Consider the following 17,442-nt stretch of genomic DNA (forward strand, 5'->3'; position numbering starts at 1 on the left):
TCCACCTGCCCTGGGTGGGGGACTCAGGGGATGGAGACACAGGCAGGGGACTGCTTTCGGCACCCAGACCTTGCTCCATCTTCCAGCTTGGCCGGAGGCAGGATCTCTGAGGGAAGATGAGGGGTTGTGGGTGACGGCGCCTTGGGGGGAAGGGGAGGGGAAGGGGCAGGGCCCCCCCAAACCCTTCCCCCCCGACTTGGGAAGGCTCTGACACCCTTGGCTGGGGTCACTGAATCTGCATAAAATGCAGCTCCTGCCCTCACAGGGACCTTCTGCATTAGACCCCTTTTTAAGGAGGGAGGGTGGAGTAGCGGTGTTTCAAAGCTCATTCCCTCAGCCCCACTGAACCATCCAGCCCTCGCTGGGGGGATATTCCTGCTTCCCCACACACTGCGGCTCCACACACTAAGGTAGTGGACTTCTCCCCATACACACAGGCAAGTTCGCACTCAAATGTCATGTCAGGGCCTGGTTCAGCAGCTGTCCCCCGTTGGGCAGCCTGTACGTGGGCGAACGCGTGGCAGGCTGTTGTAGCATTTCCTACCACTGGGGCAGAGAGGGTTCTGACTCCAGCCATGCCCATACCCAGGAAGAGAGAGCAGAGTTTTACCTGGCAGCTTCTCGGTGAGTTTTTCCCGGTGAGACAAGGCGAGTTTGAGCATGGCGGAAATGTCCGTCTGCAGCTTTGTCACGATGGAGTCCTGCAGCAAACACATTGCACAGCACGTGAGCATGGAAGTGACCTCAAAGCAACTCAGTCCTGGCCGTCAGCTCATCTAGGGGAGAAGGAGCCGAAGTCTGCACCATCTGGTGCGGCATCAGCTGAATAGTCTGCGAAGTTCTAATCACAATCAACCACTCCTGTGCAATGCCACCAACCAGTCATGCAGGTACCACCTAGGGCATCATGTGAAGGCTCTGGGGCTGCACAGGTGTAACTATGAACCTTGTTTGCCCTGCAGAGCTTTTATTGCTGGTTATGACAGGCAGGAAGGAAAGAGCCCAGCTTGACCCTCAGATCCCAAGGGGAATTTACAGAACTGGCAGGTGGCTTGTAAACAGAGAACATTTCTTGTGGAGTGACAGTACAAATGATGCTCACAATGCCATTTTTACGGTCACTTTTCAGAATAGAACCATCTATTAAGGTTTCATCTGAGGAAGCCAAACACAGTGAACTGCATGAAACTCAATATGTCTATGCATATTGTGACAAAGGTCCTCCTCTATCTTGGTGGGTCTTGCGCTTATTGGCAGATTTGCTCGCCTTGGAGCTTCACAACGGCCCTCAGTTTGGCCGTTTTCATGAACCCACAGTCCAGGTCAACTCCTCCTGTGGCTGACCAGGAGTTGGGAGGTTTCGGGGGAACCCGGGCCCGCCCTCTACTCCGGGTTCCAGCCCAGGGCCCTTTGGAATGCAGCTGTCTAGAGCGACTCCTGGAACAGCTGTGCGACAGCTACAACTCCCTGGGCTACTTCCCCATGGCCTCCTCCCAACACCTTCTTTATCCTCACCATAGGAACTTCCTCCTGGTGCCTGATAATGCTTGTACTCCTCAGTCCTCCAACAGTACGTGTTCTCACTCTCAGCTCCTAGCGCCTCTTGCTCCCAGCTCCTCACATGCACACCACAAACTGAAGTGAGCTCCTTTTTAAAACCCAGGTGCCCTGATTAGCCTGCCTTAATTGATTCTAGCAGCTTCTTGATTGGCTGCAGGTGTTCTAATCAGCCTGTCTGTCTTAATTGTCTCCAGATGGTTCCTGATTGTTCTGGAACCATCCCTGTTACCATACCCAGGGAAAAGGGACCTACTTAATCTGGGGCTAATATATCTGCCTTCTATTACTCTCCTGTAGCCATCTGGCCCGACCCTGTCACAATATCTAATTTATATATTGTGACGGGGCAAGGCCAGATGGCTATAGAAAAGTAGTGGGAGATAGATATATTAGCTCCAGGCTAAACAAATCCCTGGTACCAGGATAAGTGAAATGGAAGCTGCTCCAGGTCAGTTAAGACACCTGGGGCCAATTAAGAACTTTCCAGAAGGCAGGGAGAATGCTAGGTTGATTGGGACACCTGAAGCCAATCAGGGGCTGGCTGAAACTAGTTAAAAGCCTCCCAGTTAGTCAGGTGGGTGTGTATGTCAGGAGCTGTGGGAGGAAGTTGCACTGTTGGAGAGACTGAGTAGTACACACCATATCAAGCACAAGGAAGGAGGCCCTGAGGTAAGGGTGTAGTGGAGCTTGAGGAAGTGAGGGCTGCTGTGTGGGGGAAGTAGCCCAGGGAATTGTACATGTCATGTTTCTAAAAGGTCAGCTACCATAGCTGATACTAATAGGGTCCCTGGGCTGGAGTAGAGGGTGGGCCTGGGCTCCCCCCGCCCACCTTTGCCCCCTGATTAATCACTGAGACTGGGAGACAACAGAGACTGTGCAAGGAAGGATAACTTCTCCTCACCTCCCTCACTGGCTTATGAGGAAAATGGCTCAGTAGACTGTGACCCTTGTCTCTAGAGAGAGAAGGGTTATGTGGAGGGTCACAGTGAGCCTCTGAGGCTAGCGAAATCCGCCAGGAAACACGGGACCCACGGAGGCAAGGATAGAGCTTTGTCACTATATATATATATATATATATATAGGGGAAGTTTATAAAAATGAATATAAAACAGAACTAGGAATTGTAGAAAAATGATAAGGGAAGCAAAAGAATAGAAAGAGAATTCTATGGTCAGCAGAGTTAAGGAAAATAAGAAGTTTTTACAATATATTAGGAACAAAGAAGCCTAATAATGGCATTCTTCATTATTGTCCATTATTGAATGGATGTATGGTATTGGACTATTAATAGATGGAAAAGATAAAATTATCAATAATAATTCAGAAAAGACAATAGTATTCAATAAATATTAGGCAACTAGCCAAAGACTCAAAAAGTGATAGCAAAATGCTTTTAAGTATATCATAAGCAGGAAGCCTGCTAAACAACCGGTGGGGCCACTGGGTGATGGAGATGCTAAAGGAGCACTCAAGGACGATAAGGGCATTGTGAAGAAACTAAATTAATTCTTTTCATTGGTCTTCACGGCTGATGATGTGAGAGAGATTCCCAAACCTGACCCATTCTTTTTAGGTGACAAATCTGAGGAACTGTCCCAGATTGAGGTGTCAATTAGAGGAGGTTTTGGAACAAATTGATAACCCAAAAATAAATAAGTCACCAGGACCAGATGGTATTCACCCAAGAGTTCTGAAGGAACTCAAATGTGAAATTGCAGAACTACTAACTGTGGTATGTAACCTATCATTTAAATCAGCTTCTGTACCAAATGACTGGAGGATAGCTAATCATAGAATCATAGAATATCAGGGTTGGAAGGGACCTCAGGAGGTCATCTAGTCCAACCCCCTGCTCAAAGCAGGACCAATCCCCAATTAAATCATCCCAGCCAGGGCTTTGTCAAGCCTGACCTTAAAAACTTCTAAGGAAGGAGATTCTACCACCTCCCTAGGTAATATGACTCCAATTTTTAAAAAGGGCTTCAGAGGTGATCCCGGCAATTACAGGCCAGTAAGTCTGACTTCAGTACTGGACAAACTGGTTGAAACTATAGTAAAGAACAAAATTGTCAGACATATTTTCCCCATAATTTGTTGGGGAAAAGTCAACATGGTTTCTGTAAAGGGAAATCATGCCTCACCAATCTACTAGAATTCTTTGAGGGGGTCAACAAACATGTGGACAAGGGGGACCCAGTGGACATAGTGTATTTCCAGAAAGCCTTTGACAAGGTCTCTCACCAAAGGCTCTTAAGCAAAGTAAGCTGTCATGGGATAAGAGCGAAGGCCCTCTCATGGATTGTTAACTGGCTAAAAAATAGGAAACAAAGGATAGGACTAAATGGTCAGTTTTCAGAATGGAGAGAGGTAAGTAGTGGTGTCCCCCAGGGGTCTGTACTGGGACCAGTCCTATTCTACATATTCATAAATGATCTAGAAAAAGGGGTAAACAGTGAGGTGGCAAAATATGCAGATGATACAAAACTGCTCAAGATAGTTAAGTCCCAAGCGGACGCAAAGAGCTATAAAAGGGTCTCACAAAACTGGGTGACTGGGCAACAAAATGGCAGATTAAACTGATTAGGGTATGAAACGGCTGCCAGATGAGGAAAGATGAATAAGACAGGGACTTTTCAGCTTGGAAAAGAGACGACTAAGGGGAATATGATAGAGGTCTATAAAATCATGACTGGTGTGGAGAAAGTAAACAAAGAAGTGATATTTACTCCTTCTCATATCCCAAGAACTAGGGGTCACCAAATGAAATTAATAGGCAGCAGGTTTAAAAACAAACAAAAGGCAGTATTTTTTCACACAACGCACAGTCAACCTGTGGAACTCTTTGCCAGCAGATGTTGTGAAGACCAAGACTATAATAGAGTTCAAAAAAGAACTAGATAAGTTAATGGAGGATAGGTCCATCTATGGCTATTAGCCAGGATGGACAGGGACGGTGTCCTTAGCCTCTGTTTGCCCCTCTTTTATACTTTCTTCCACTGCTAGAAAGATCCTTGCTGTGACATGGAGTCAGGCAGCCCCCATTGGTCAGGCAGTTCCCCATTGCACACGTGTTCTCTCTGAGAAGTCTCGCGGAGAGTGGATTCCCTTTCAGGGGCCATCAGCACATGTCTGGCTGGTCCTTTGTGTTGGGATATGTAAGGGTTAAGTAAAGCCCTGGAAAACCGCTGGTGTGCTGGCATGGTATTAGGGAGTAGAAGCATGGGCCGTTTCTGCACTTGATAAATAAAATGCTACCCCTCTCCCTTCCCTTTTGCTTGTTAAGGATTCATAAGCGTTGCATCTGGATAAGGAATGTGGGGATCTAAGGGATACTCTTTGGGTAAAGCAGTGTTATCTCCTCCTTCCTTCCTTTCCCAGCTACATAAATGAGCTCGGGGTCATGGCCCCTTCCTCCCTTCCCTGCGAACTGCTGATTAGGGGAAAACACAGTTACTTACCTCTCGTAACTGTTGTTCTTCGAGATGTGTTGCTCATGTCCATTCCAATAGGTGTGTACACGTGCCGCATGCATGATCACCAGAAAGCTTTTCCCCTAGCGGTACCTGTCGGGTCGGCTGTGGAGACCCCGGGAGTGGCGCCTTCATGGCAGTGTATATAGGACCCTGCTGACCTGCCGCCCAGTCAGTTCCTTCTTGCCAGAATACTCCAACAGTGGGGAGGCGGGCGGGATTTGGAATGGACATGAGCAACACATCTCAAAGAACAACAGTTATGAAAGGTAAGTAACCATTTTTTCTTCTTTGAGTGATTGCTCATGTGTATTCCAATAGGTGACTTCCAAGCAATTGCCCAGGGGGAGGGGTCGGAGTTCACCTGATTGCTGAGTGCAGGACTGTCCTACCAAAGGCAGCATCATCCCTCGCCTGCTGGGTAATGTACTGTGAAGTGAAGGTGTGGACGGAAGATCATGTTGCTGCCTTGCAGATATCCTGGATAGGGGACCTGCACCAGGAATGCTGTGGATGCCGTCTGCGCTCTGGTAGAGTGAGTCGTAAGCAGAGGGGCTGGAACTTTAGCCAGGTCATAGCAAGTCCTGATACAGGATGTGATCCATGACGAAATGCACTGTGATGAGATCGGAAGCCCCCTCATTCTTTCTGCGATGGCAATAAAGAGCTGTGGTGATTTACGAAGTGGCTTTGTGCATTCAATGTAAAATGCCAAGGCATGTCTAATGTCCAGGGAATGGAACATACGCTCCCTGATAGTGGCATGGGGTTTAGGAAAGAACACCGGTAAAATATATATCTTGGTTCACATGAAACTGGGATACAACCTTAGGGAGAAACAAATGGTCCCTCAGACCAGACATCACTCACTCGATTTTCCAGAGGTGGGGCTCTCATATTGGTGTATAGAGTGGGCGATGCAAAAGTCCCACCGCGCGAGGGCTTCCCGACACAGGGGAGAGGAGCGAGCACTACCCTGTTTGTTTATATAAAACATCGCTGCAGCATTGTCCACGAGCACTGATATGAATATGCCCTGGAGGCAAGACTGGAATGCTTGGCATGCCAGGCGAACCGCCCTCAGCTCCCTTCCGTTGATGTGCAGCGATAGCTCTGTATGGGACCAGAGGCCCTGGGTTCTGATATTGCCCAGATGTGCTCCCCAACTGAGTGCTGAGGCCAGGGAGAGCGTAGGTTGGGGTTTGGCAAAGGGTACTCCCGCACAAACCAGCTGTGGTTGTAGCTACCAGTGGAGAGAGCTGAGAATCCGAGGCGGGAGGGTCACTATTGAGTCCGGTGGGTCCCTGCACGGTCTGTGCACTTGCGCTAACCATGCCTGGAGGGGCTGAAGGCGCAGCCTGGTGTACTATACTACATATGTACAGGCTGCCATGTGCCCCAATAGCCTCATGCAATTTCTGGCCATAGTTGTGGGAAAGCGGTGCAGGGTCTCGATAATGTCCGTGAGTGTTTGAAACGCAATTCCGGAAGAAATGTCCTCACTTGCGTGGAGTTCAAGAGAGCTCCTATGAACTCTATTCTTTGTGTGGGGGTCAGTGTGGACTGGAGCTCGTTCAACATAAGTCCCAGCCTGCAAAATATTCCACTGGTAAGGGACACACGTTCTGCCACCGATTCCTGGGAATCGGCCTTAATGAGCCAGTCATCCAGATATGGGAATACCTGCACCTGGTGCTCGCGGAGGAAGGCTGCCACGACCGCCATACACTTGGTGAACACCCGGGGGGCCTTGAGAGGCCAAAAGGGAGCACCTTGAACTGGTAGTGCTGGCGACTGACTACGAATCTGAGGAAGTGCCTGTGGGCTGGGATAATGGAAATATGGAAATATGTGTCCTTCAAGTCGAGGGCGGCGTACCAGTCTCCTGGATCCAGGGAGGGAATGATGGCGGCCAGAGAGACCATACGAAACTTCACCTTCTTTATGAATGTGTTGAGTTCTTGTAGATCCAGGATAGGCCAAAGCCCGCCCTTGGCCCTGGACATGAGGAAATAGAGGGACTAGAACCTCTTGCCCCATAACTCCTGAGGAACCTCCTCTATTGCCCCTAGAGCTAGGAGGGAATGCACATCCTGCAAAAGGAGTTGCTCATGAGAGGGGTCCCTGAAGAGGGATGGGGAAGGGAGTGGAAGGGCAAGAGGGAACACAATTGGATAGAATATCCCACCCCTACCGTGCTGAGCACCCAGCGGTCTGATGTGATCTGAGACCAAGCACTGTAGAAGCGGGAGAGTCAGTTCACAAAGGGTGGGGTGGGGGAAGGATCCAAGATGGCAACTGGTTCACTGTCCTTGGGCCCAGGGGGCTGTTTGGTTGGCCCCTGGCCTTGGCCTGAGGAGGATTGCAGAGGGCACCTCCTATTATTCCTGCCCCTTCTCCTTGGTGGATCTCGCCTAGGGGGCCCAGGGTAGAAGCAGGACAGGGGCTGAGGCCTAAAGGGCTTTCTCTGAGGCGCAGGGGTGTGTAGCCCCAGAGACTTCCGAGTTGCCTGCAAGTTCTTCAGGCTATGCAGGCACGTGTCCGTATTTTGGGCAAACAGGCCCTCACAGTCAAAGGGGAGGTCCTGTATTGTGTTCTGGACCTCAGGTGGAATCCCTAAAACCTGGAGCCAGGCAATGCGCCTCATAGCGATGGCGGTGGCCATGGTACAAGCTGCAGAGTCCGCCGCATCCAGGGCTGCCTGGAGGGCGGTCCTAGAGACTACTCCACCCTCCTCAAGGAGTGCGCCAAACTCCTTGCAAGAGCTGGCCAGGATTAACTCCTGGAACTTAGCGAACAAGCTCCAGGAATTAAAGGCGAAGTAACTCAGCACTGCCTGCTGGTTCGCTACTTGAAGCTGGAGCCTCCCAGTCGAATAGACTTTACGGACGAAGAGATCCAGCTTCTTGGCATCCTGTGACTTAGGTGCGGGGCCTTCTGTCCCTGGCGCTCTTTGTGGTTTGCCACATCAACCACCAGAGTCCCCAGCTGGGGGTGGGTAAAAAGGTGCTTATAGACCTTTTGTGGCACAAAATAGCATCTCTCAACCCCTTTAGCCATTGGTGGTATAGAGGCTGGGGTCTGCCAGAGCACCTTTGTGGTGTTCTGAATTGTCCTTATGAGGGGCAGGGCCACTCTAGAAGGACCTTCAGGAGTGAGGATGTCCACCATCGGATCTGAGTCCTCCATAACCTCCTCTGTCTGGAGGTTAAGGTTCTGGCCACCCTCCTAAGCAGGTCCTGGTGGCCTTTGGTGTCCTTTGGTGGGAGAGTGGTGGAGGTGTCTGCCACCGCCTCATCTGGCAAAGAGGAGGAAGAGGTTCCTGGGACAGGATCTTTCTGCCCTTCCGGTTCTCTGGAGGTTGGGTCAGGTACCTCGGAGCTCCCCGCGACCACAGGTGGCTCACCTGTCACCGACATGGGTGCAGGAGGGGCTGCGCTTGCCTGCGGCTGCTCAGCAGCCCTGTCTCGTATGGAGTCCTCAGGGGCCCTAGGGGTGTAGCGTGCCTGTGATGTCGCTGATGGGAGGGGCACGGGGTGCCGATGCTACCGATACCGGCCTGGATCCCTGACCCCAAGCCTGGTGGTAGGCCCAAGGGGTCCAAAAGGGCCATTGTACTGGGCCCTGCCACTGGGGGAGCCAGGTGCCGGCCGGTGCCGGTTGCTCTGCTGGCCTACGGTGCCTGGACCGGGAGCGGTGGTGGCTGTGTCGGGAGACAGAAGACTCGGCTTCCGACTCTGACGAATAGTCTGTACATGACCACAGGGGCGCAGAGCCAGACGGTGCCGGCGAGCGGTATCAGGGGACAGCGATTGGCACCGCAGCACAGTGGGCTTCCCCCGACGACGAATTAACGGCCGTGTCACCAGCGGTGCCGCGGTGGACGTTGGAGCTGCCTGTGGTGCCAGGCTCGATGCCGCAGTCGGTGCCGTTGTTGATGCTACCGGCCGTGCCTGAGTTTGCAAAGCCGGGCCCCACACCTGCGGCGCCGGGTACTGCGCAGTCATGGCGATGAGCTCTCGGGCCGCCCCATAGGTGTCTAGAGTGGAGGGGAGATCCAGCTCATCCTCCAAGTCCTCCCTGGTAGGGGAGTCCATTCTCGCCGGACTCAGCAGCTCCGCCACTAGGGCCGGAATCAATGGTGCCGGTTCTTGAGGACCAGACCGAGGGTGTCCCGCCAGAGGACGCACCCCACTAGAATCCCCCCATGGCTTCTTGATGAAGGAACATCCCCTGTCTGGCCTCTTTTTCTTATGCGGCACTGGGGATTGGGAACGGTGCCGCCTGGAGGCGCTGGCCTTGAGGGCTGGGGAGCGGTGCCGGTGCTCCCTGGCAGAGTCCTTCCTCGGTGCCGGGACATCCCACACCGAGGCAGGTGCGCTGCGCGCTGAGGATGCCAGTGCCGGTTCTGGCTGAGGCCGAAGGGCTGACTCCGTTAGGAGGAGCTTAAAATGATAGTCCTGTTCTCTCTTAGTCCTGGGTCTGAAGCTCCTGGAAATTGGGCCCTTATCTTTCTGATGGCCCTCCCCGAGGCACTTGAGACAGGCAGCGTGCGGATCACTTGTGGGCATAGGCCTCGCACATCTCTTGCACGCCTTAAACCCCTGCGACCAAGACATGGTCACTGGGGAGAGTAGAATGGGGGGAGAGCCCCCCAAAGTAAGCTAAACTAATCTACAACTATTAATAACTAACTGACTAACGACTATTTACACAAAACAAGGGAACCACTAGGTAAGGCACTTGCAGATGCAAGTGACTGAGCTGTTCCAAAGACCATCGCAGGCGGTAAGAAGGAACTGAGCAGGCGGCAGGTCGGCAGGGTCATATATACACAGCCACGAAGGCGCCACTCCAGGGTGTCTCCACAGCCGACCTGACGGGTACTGCTAGGGGAAAAGCTTTCTGGCGATCATGCACGCAGCGCGCACAAACACATATTGCAATGCACATGAGCAATCACTCGAAGAAGAACTTGTGGCTACAGTTACTGCAAAAAAATGTATCTTCAAGGAAAAATGTCTGTATGATATGCTTAATGCTGTAAACAGTAAACAGGTGCAGGTATAATCATATTCAGCTTATAGCTATTAATATTCATTGTATGGGCATTCATATTACTCAATAAGGGTTTTGGGGGTGTTGTAGTAAATGTGGGTATTTACAAACCAACTTAGATAAAAGAGTGTGAAGTGATTAACTCAGTGCTTACTCGACGATTGGGTCGAGGGGAACAAGTATCGCAATAAAGAAGCCTGTACTCAAATCCGCCTCTGGGTCAACCTGCTCCTTTTCTTCTAACACTTTGTTGCCACTGAAAGGCCAGCTGTGGGCATCTCCCAACCTCACAACATAGTTCAGTAACACATCCAGCAACACTTCATACCTTCGCATACAACGATAGCACATGTGAGTCAACAGGATATTAAGGTTCAAAAGATGAAGACATTTAAATGATACCTCACAAGGCAGGCTTTGTACAAAACATATCAATCGCACGACAGTGATGAATATGGGGGTTCCAGGGTGCTACTTCGAGGTAAAGAGTGTCACACTCATATCATACAATGATGATAACACTCTTTCCATTCCACTAGTATCTTGGGACGATGTTAAACAGCAGCTTCTAAAATTAGACATTTATAAATCAGCAGGTCCAGATAACTTGCATTCAAAAGTACAAAAAGAGCTGGCTGACGAACTCACTGAACAATTGCTGTCGATTTTCAATAAAGTCTTGGAACACCGGGGAAGTTCCAGAAGACTGGAAGAAAGCTAATGTTGTGCCAATATTTAAAAAGATTAAACAGGATGACCTGGGTAATTATAAGTCTGTCAGTCTGACATTGATCCTCGGCAAGATAATGGAGTGGCTAATACAATCAACCCACAGGTGTCAAACAATTACAGCCCTTATTTTATAAGGACCACATCTTGAAAGAATTTTTTCCCTAAACCCCTTCTGCTGGGCTCCAAACAATCCCCAAAACTTGCTAATCTCATAATCAGAAGCAAAGTCCCCATTGACCAATTCAAAGCAACACCAGATCCTGCCAGAACAGTTGCAAAACCTGCAGACATGTCTCCAGTGCTACGATGGTCAATCCCCCCACCCCCTCTCCACAACACACTTTTCAAGATCCAGGGGTCCTACATATGCCTATCCCAGCATATGGTGTACCTCACCCACTGCATCAAATGCCCCAACAACCACCATGTGGGTGAAACCAGATAATCACCACACCCTTCCATGAACTCACACAGAAAAATGAAAAGAGACAAAAACACCCTGCCACCAGTGGGGGAACACTTTACACAGAGCGATCACTCTATAGCTGATCTCTTAGGCCTCTTCCTCAAAGGCAACCTGCACAACACTCTCAAAAGACAAGCCTGGGACCTTAAATACATAACTCTGTTAGACACCAAAAATCAAGGATCAACAGAGACACTGGATTTATGGCTTATTGCAACAATCTGTAACCTACTAACCCTCCTTTGTCCTATGACTGCAGAGGTGTTATCTGCCCACTGCATGTAAAGTGGTGCCACATGTTAAACCCTTATGCTTAACCATCAGTATCACCTTGTATTTATTTGAGACACACTAGTTACCTTTTCTAGACCTGAAGAAGAGCTCTGTGAAGCTTGAAAGCTTGTCTTTCTCACCAACAGAAGCTGGTCCAACAGAACATATTACCTCATCCACCTTGTCTATATCAGGGGACAGCATTTACAATGTCACCAGAACGGTTCGCATCTCACAGTTGCTTTTTGTAATAACTAGGCAGTAGCTATGCTCAGTACTATCCACAGGGCCGGTTCAACAAGCCTTCACACTCACTGTGGGCCCCATCAGTTTGCATGCGTAAAAATAGAGCGCAGCATCAAAATGCTTGTTTGCATCTTCCAGTGTCCTGCAAATACTTGGATTCACCTACAGACAGATGTGCTCACAGTTACCATGGGCACATATCTTTAACGAGCTTGCGGAAAGCGTTGCTCGTTACACTGAGCCAGGTGAACCGCTTGTTGTTCTGTACAAAGAAGGTACGAGTTGCTGGAGCATACACCGACTCTCATGGAAATGGTGCGATCACTACTCTTTCTTGCTACACCTTCGAGTTCCCTGCAGTTCACTGTGGAGAGATCAGTTACACTCCGATCACCTGTTGTCTCTTGTCTTATACTTGGATCGTAAGCTCTCTGGGGCAGAGTCTGTCCTTTTGTTCTATGTTTATACAGCACCCAAAACGGTGGGGTCTGGCCATGACCAGTGCTCCTTAGCGCTATGGTAACACAAATAATAAATATCAGTGATTCTGCAAACTATGCTGACACTTACTTTAAAGCCCATTTGTGGTTCCACTGGAGTCAATGGTCCTATTCATTAGGCACATGTGTGTTTGCAAGTTCAGACCCTTAAAGGACGCCTTGAATATCAAGGTCACATTGTGTCTACTCTTGGTGGAAGCTGAACATCCCATGAAGCAGGGGGTTTGCTCCAATATCTTTGGCCTACATTCTGGCTGGGTAGCTTGCTCTGGGCCACTCCCTCTGTGGACACTGTACTGTTGCCAGACAGCACCACCCAAACCCATAAATACAGCCCCACAGAGCAGGGGGGAGCATCCCTCACCTTCAGTTCCTGGAGCTGCATCTTCATCTTCTCCTTTGCCTTCTCAAACATTCCACCCTCCGCCTTTTTCTCAATGCTCTCCTTGAGGGTATTTTGCATCCTCTGGCAGGATTGCGGCCCGTGGATCTTAGCCACCTCTGTTGGAAAGATGGGAGCAGTCAGAGCTCTAGACAAGAGTGGGAAGGATTTGGGGCAGGGAGGGCGGCAGGTACCGGGTTTAGGTGAAGAAAAGAATGGTAGCCAATGGCAGTTATGGCACCACCCGAAGGGACATCTAGCTGCTTCTTCTAGTGACAGCGACTTTAGTGCTGGAGAAAGGAGCCAGCCTGGATGCCCCAGAGAAAGACACTCCTTCAGATTCCTCAATGCAAATGACGCCGCCATGTTCACACATGCCCCAGCCCAGAGTGGGAGGGGCCTCACCGCCTCAGGGCACTGCAGAGATGCCAGTGAAACTCTGAGCAGGAATTGATTTGTGCCAGATCCCAATTCCTGTTCCAAGACTCTTCCCCATCCCACTCCTCTGCCTCAGCGAAGTGCCCTGGTTCCTTCTCCCGTGCCTCTTCAATCCTTCTGGAACTCCTCTACCCAGGGCCATCTAGGGAGATGTGGGGCCCGGGACATAGGCGCCGAGCTTCTAATTTGCCCAGGGGTGCTCCCCCAGGCTCCGTCCAGGCCCCACCCCCACTCCACCCCTCTCCCCAAGGCACCACCCCTTTTCCCTCCTCCACCCCGCCCTGCCTCTTCCCTGCCCTCACTCCTCCCCCCAGTGCCTCCTGATGCTGCGAAACATCTGATATGCGCCAGGCAGTAGGTGTGTGAGGGAGGGGGAGGCGCTGATCGGCGGGGCCTGACAGTGGGCAGGGGGCGCTGGGGGGAGGGGAAGGTTCTGGTGGGGGGATCCTCCTTGCCCCCCAGCCCGCCTGCCGCTCTCCTCCCCATTCGCCTCCTCACCCCGCTTGCCCTCCTGCCTCACTTCCCTGCCCACCTCCTCATGATTTTATCAAAAGCGCAGGGCCTGGGGCAGTCGCCTCGATTGGCCATATCCAAGGGACTGCTCTGCTTCCACCCATCCACAAGGATCTCAGACTGATCCTAGTAGTAGAGAGAGAGAGAGAGACAGACAGACAGACAGACAGACACACACAGCATGGAGCATGGGGTCATGAGACCCGAGCCAGAGGCTGTGAACCAAAGTCAGGCCACGTATTAAAGCAGGTGCTTACAAGTTCACTGTCTGGTGCATGAACTGGGCAAGGATCCTGCTAGCACTGGTAAAACACGGGCAGTTCTAAGAAGCACCAGTCACTGGGTTTGTACGTAAACACATTCCAGAAGGCTAGCACAGGTACACCCCCAATCTAGCACAAGATAAGAGGATTTGACAGAAGTGATGAATAAGGATGTTTTGCCAGAGACATCAGGAGCAAGGAGGTAACAAGCAGGTGTCATGAAACACATAAGGCCGTCTGTAAGTTGTTTGTCTCAGTCTATTAATGTTGGGGTACCTCGCCTTAACCCTGACAGGACAGCAGAAATTCCACCTGCTGGCTGAGCCGCTCCTTGCCAGGGGGCACTGTGCCTGGAAGGCAATAAACCTGGCCAAGTGCCTTTGTCACTGAACTGTGCCTCTGGTCTCTCTTTATGAGTAACATCGAGGGCTGCTGAATTAGCAGGCTGCACTATTTGCTAGTGCTGATAATGCCGGAGCTCCAACAACAGAAGCACTGAGCAGCTGTAACAGCTTAGCAGCCTGGACAGCATTACCATGGTAATGACAACCCCCAGTCACCAAACCTTCCAGCCAGGCCCAAACAGAGACCCACCCGATCCCCTACCTGGTCATCACTCTCACAATGACCCTCAGCAAGTATCTATCCTCTGTCCCAGAGATATGCCTCAGTCCAATCCCCCATCCCCAGAAACACTGAGAATCACCACCCCGCACCGCAATTTCCAGGTGAGTTTCCAGTTAAAAGGCAAGGGAGCCAGACTGGTTCAAGTCCTCAGCCCCTCTGCTGAGATTGTCAATAATTGGACTGAGTTCATGGGTGGCTTCTGAGTTGTTGACATCCGTCCCCTAGCACCTGGGCCAATGCCCACCTGTGACAATTTGGGAATCTGTCTGTACAAACGTATGACTTCTGTTTGACACCGGTGGATGTTGCAGGTCCTGTGCCAGGCTGCAGACTGCATTTTGAAAGTGAGAGCTAGCTGTCCTCCCTGTTATGCTATTGCCTTTGCATTGGGCTGAAATTCCAATGCACAGTGACACAGGGCTGACAACGGATGGTCTTTAACAGAAGATATTGAAATGTAATTGCCCTAGACAGTGGACTAGCTCACCCAAGGGAACTGATATGTCAAGGTAGAGGTTGCCTGGGCAACAAAGTCACCTGACAGGGGTTTGTGTTCATCTGAAGAAGCTGGCAAGGGTATTGCCTGACAGAAGGTGCTAAAAGTGATAAAGAGGGATGAGCGGATCTATGGGGTCTTTGGCTGTTTTGTTTCTACCTCAAAAGGAGAAAGAAGCAACTTGGCATGCAGGGGCTGCAACAGGCAGAGGGTGTGTCAAGGTTCCTCCCCCACTCTGAACTCTAGGGTACAGATGTGGGGACCTGCATGAAAACCTCCTAAGCTTACTTTTACTAGCTTAGGTTAAAACTTCCCCAAGGTACAAATTAATTTTATCCTTTGTCCTTGGAATATCCACTGTCACCACCAAACTCTAACTGGATTTACTGGGAAACGTAATTTGGACACGTCTTTCCCCGCAAAATCCTCCCAACACTTGCACCCCACTTCCTGGGAAAGGTTTGGTAAAAATCCTCACCAATTTGCATAGGTGACCACAGACCCAAACCCTTGGATCTGAGAACAATGAAAAAGCATTCAGTTTTCTTACAAGAAGACTTTTAATAGAAATAGAAGTAAATAGAGGTAAAGGAATCACCCCTGTAAAATCAGGATGGTAGATACCTTACAGGGTAATTAGATTCAAAACATAGAGAATCTCTCTAGGAACAACCTTAAGTTACAAAAAAGACACACAGACAGAAATAGTCATTCTATTCAGCACAATTCTTTTCTCAGCCATTTAAAGAAATCATAATCTAACGCATACCTAGCTAGATTACTTACTAAAAGTTCTAAGACTCCATTCCTGTTCTATCCCCGGCAAGAGCAGCATACCGACAGACACAGACTCTTTGTTTCTCTCCCTCCTCCCAGCTTTTGAAAGTATCTTGTCTCCCCATTGGTCATTTTGGTCAGGTGCCAGCGAGGTTACCTTTAGCTTCTTAACCCTTTACAGGTGAGAGGATTTTTCCTCTGGCCAGGAGGGATTTTAAAGGGGTTTACCCTTCCCTTTATATTTATGACAGGGTGCCTGCTTGCTCTCCTGAGCCCAGATGGCCCCAGGGACTGCCAAGGGAAGAGGTTAAACTGGCAAGGGAAAAGGAAGCAAGCTGACCCAGGGGGAAGAAGGCTCCATGTTTCAGCCCACAAGCCGTGCACTGAAGCAGGACTATGGATAACCGAAGGGACCCTGACCTCAGCCCAAAGAATGCCCTGGAGCGGTGAGGAAACAGAGGCAGGGAAATGCAGGTAGGGTTTAGTGTTGTGTGTGCTCGGTATTCTCCTGTGCTTTATCTGAAAAAGTCTCTCTTTGGTGTTGAATGCTTCACAGCTCCTGCCTGCCTCTGCAGAGAGTTACACTGTAAACCAGAAGCTTCACACCTTTGAGATGGAGTTCTTGGAGAGGGTGTGTTTAAGTAACTGGGGTGTCTTAGGGAGGATCAGTTTGTGGCCTGGGGGCCCAACACAGGAGGTGTGAGGAGCTCCATTTCCGTGAAGGGGTAGCAGACTGGGAGTTGATGTCCAGGAAATGTTCCAGAGAGGCCAAGGGAGGAACCAGTGCTGCACCCCACTGAGACCCAGGGAAGTTTAAAACTCCCAGGGATCCAGAGGCTTGGATTCCCCTCACAGCAGTCCGCTGGATGGCTGGAAGGGAGCACCGGCCGGATCTATGGCACCATCAAACCCATGTTGCCCAAGAACACCAATTTACATATTTTGCTTCATACTTTACTGGTGCTAATGAATCTGAGATGGTCCCTGCAACTAGTCCCCAGTGAGAGGCAAGAAGAGTTCTTCTATCTGCCTGGAAAAAACATCTCAAGAGGCCAGAGAACAAACTTCTTCTTCGCTTTCCTGTCCCATTTTAGTCAGGGTCGGTGGCTCTTGTTCTTGGTTTCCAAGCATTCCTGTCAAGTGTATCTTCCAACCTGAGACGAAACTTCTTCATGTCCTCCTCCAGCATCTCAAACCACCCTTTTCTGGGTCTTCCTCATGGTCTTTGTCCTGTGAATAGTAGATATTGTACTCTCTCAATGTGTTGTCGTCTCACACAACCCAGCCACCTTAGTCAACACTCCTTCAGTTTTTCCTGATCGGATGTACCTGCATCATTCCATCTCACTGATTAGCCTCTCAGTTCTGGTCTTACTCATTGTCCCCCAGAGCATTCTCATTTCTGCAGTGTGAAGTAGTCGTTCTCTCTTCCTCCTTGGCCAGCATTCTGACCTGTATGTCATGGCTGGTCTAACTATGGTCTTATACGCTTTGCTCTTTAGTTTTCTTGGCATCTTGGTACTAAAGAGAACTCATCAACTCCCTCCATTTACACACCAAGTGCTCTTCATGAGACTCTTAACGTCCATTTCCACATTCCCATCAAGGCTCAACACTGACCCGAGATATTTAAATTGTTGC

General features: G+C 50.2%; 1 protein-coding gene across 3 annotated transcripts in view; it reads right to left on the reverse strand.

Annotated features, from left to right (window-relative positions):
- The window catches only part of NUGGC (nuclear GTPase, germinal center associated), a 90,478-nt gene that overhangs the window by 3,219 nt on the left and 69,817 nt on the right, over nucleotides 1-17,442 (reverse strand). For all 3 annotated transcript variants that reach the window (XM_037893767.2, XM_037893770.2, XM_037893766.2), the window contains exons 17-18: nucleotides 12,670-12,806; nucleotides 611-701 (exon numbers count right to left, since the gene is read on the reverse strand). In XM_037893767.2, coding sequence (XP_037749695.1) covers nucleotides 611-701; nucleotides 12,670-12,806 — 228 coding nt within the window. The remainder of the gene's footprint in view (nucleotides 1-610; nucleotides 702-12,669; nucleotides 12,807-17,442) is intronic.

The sequence above is a fragment of the Chelonia mydas genome, chromosome 3 (genome assembly GCF_015237465.2).
Source record: "Chelonia mydas isolate rCheMyd1 chromosome 3, rCheMyd1.pri.v2, whole genome shotgun sequence".
Taxonomy (NCBI): Eukaryota; Metazoa; Chordata; order Testudines; family Cheloniidae; genus Chelonia; species Chelonia mydas.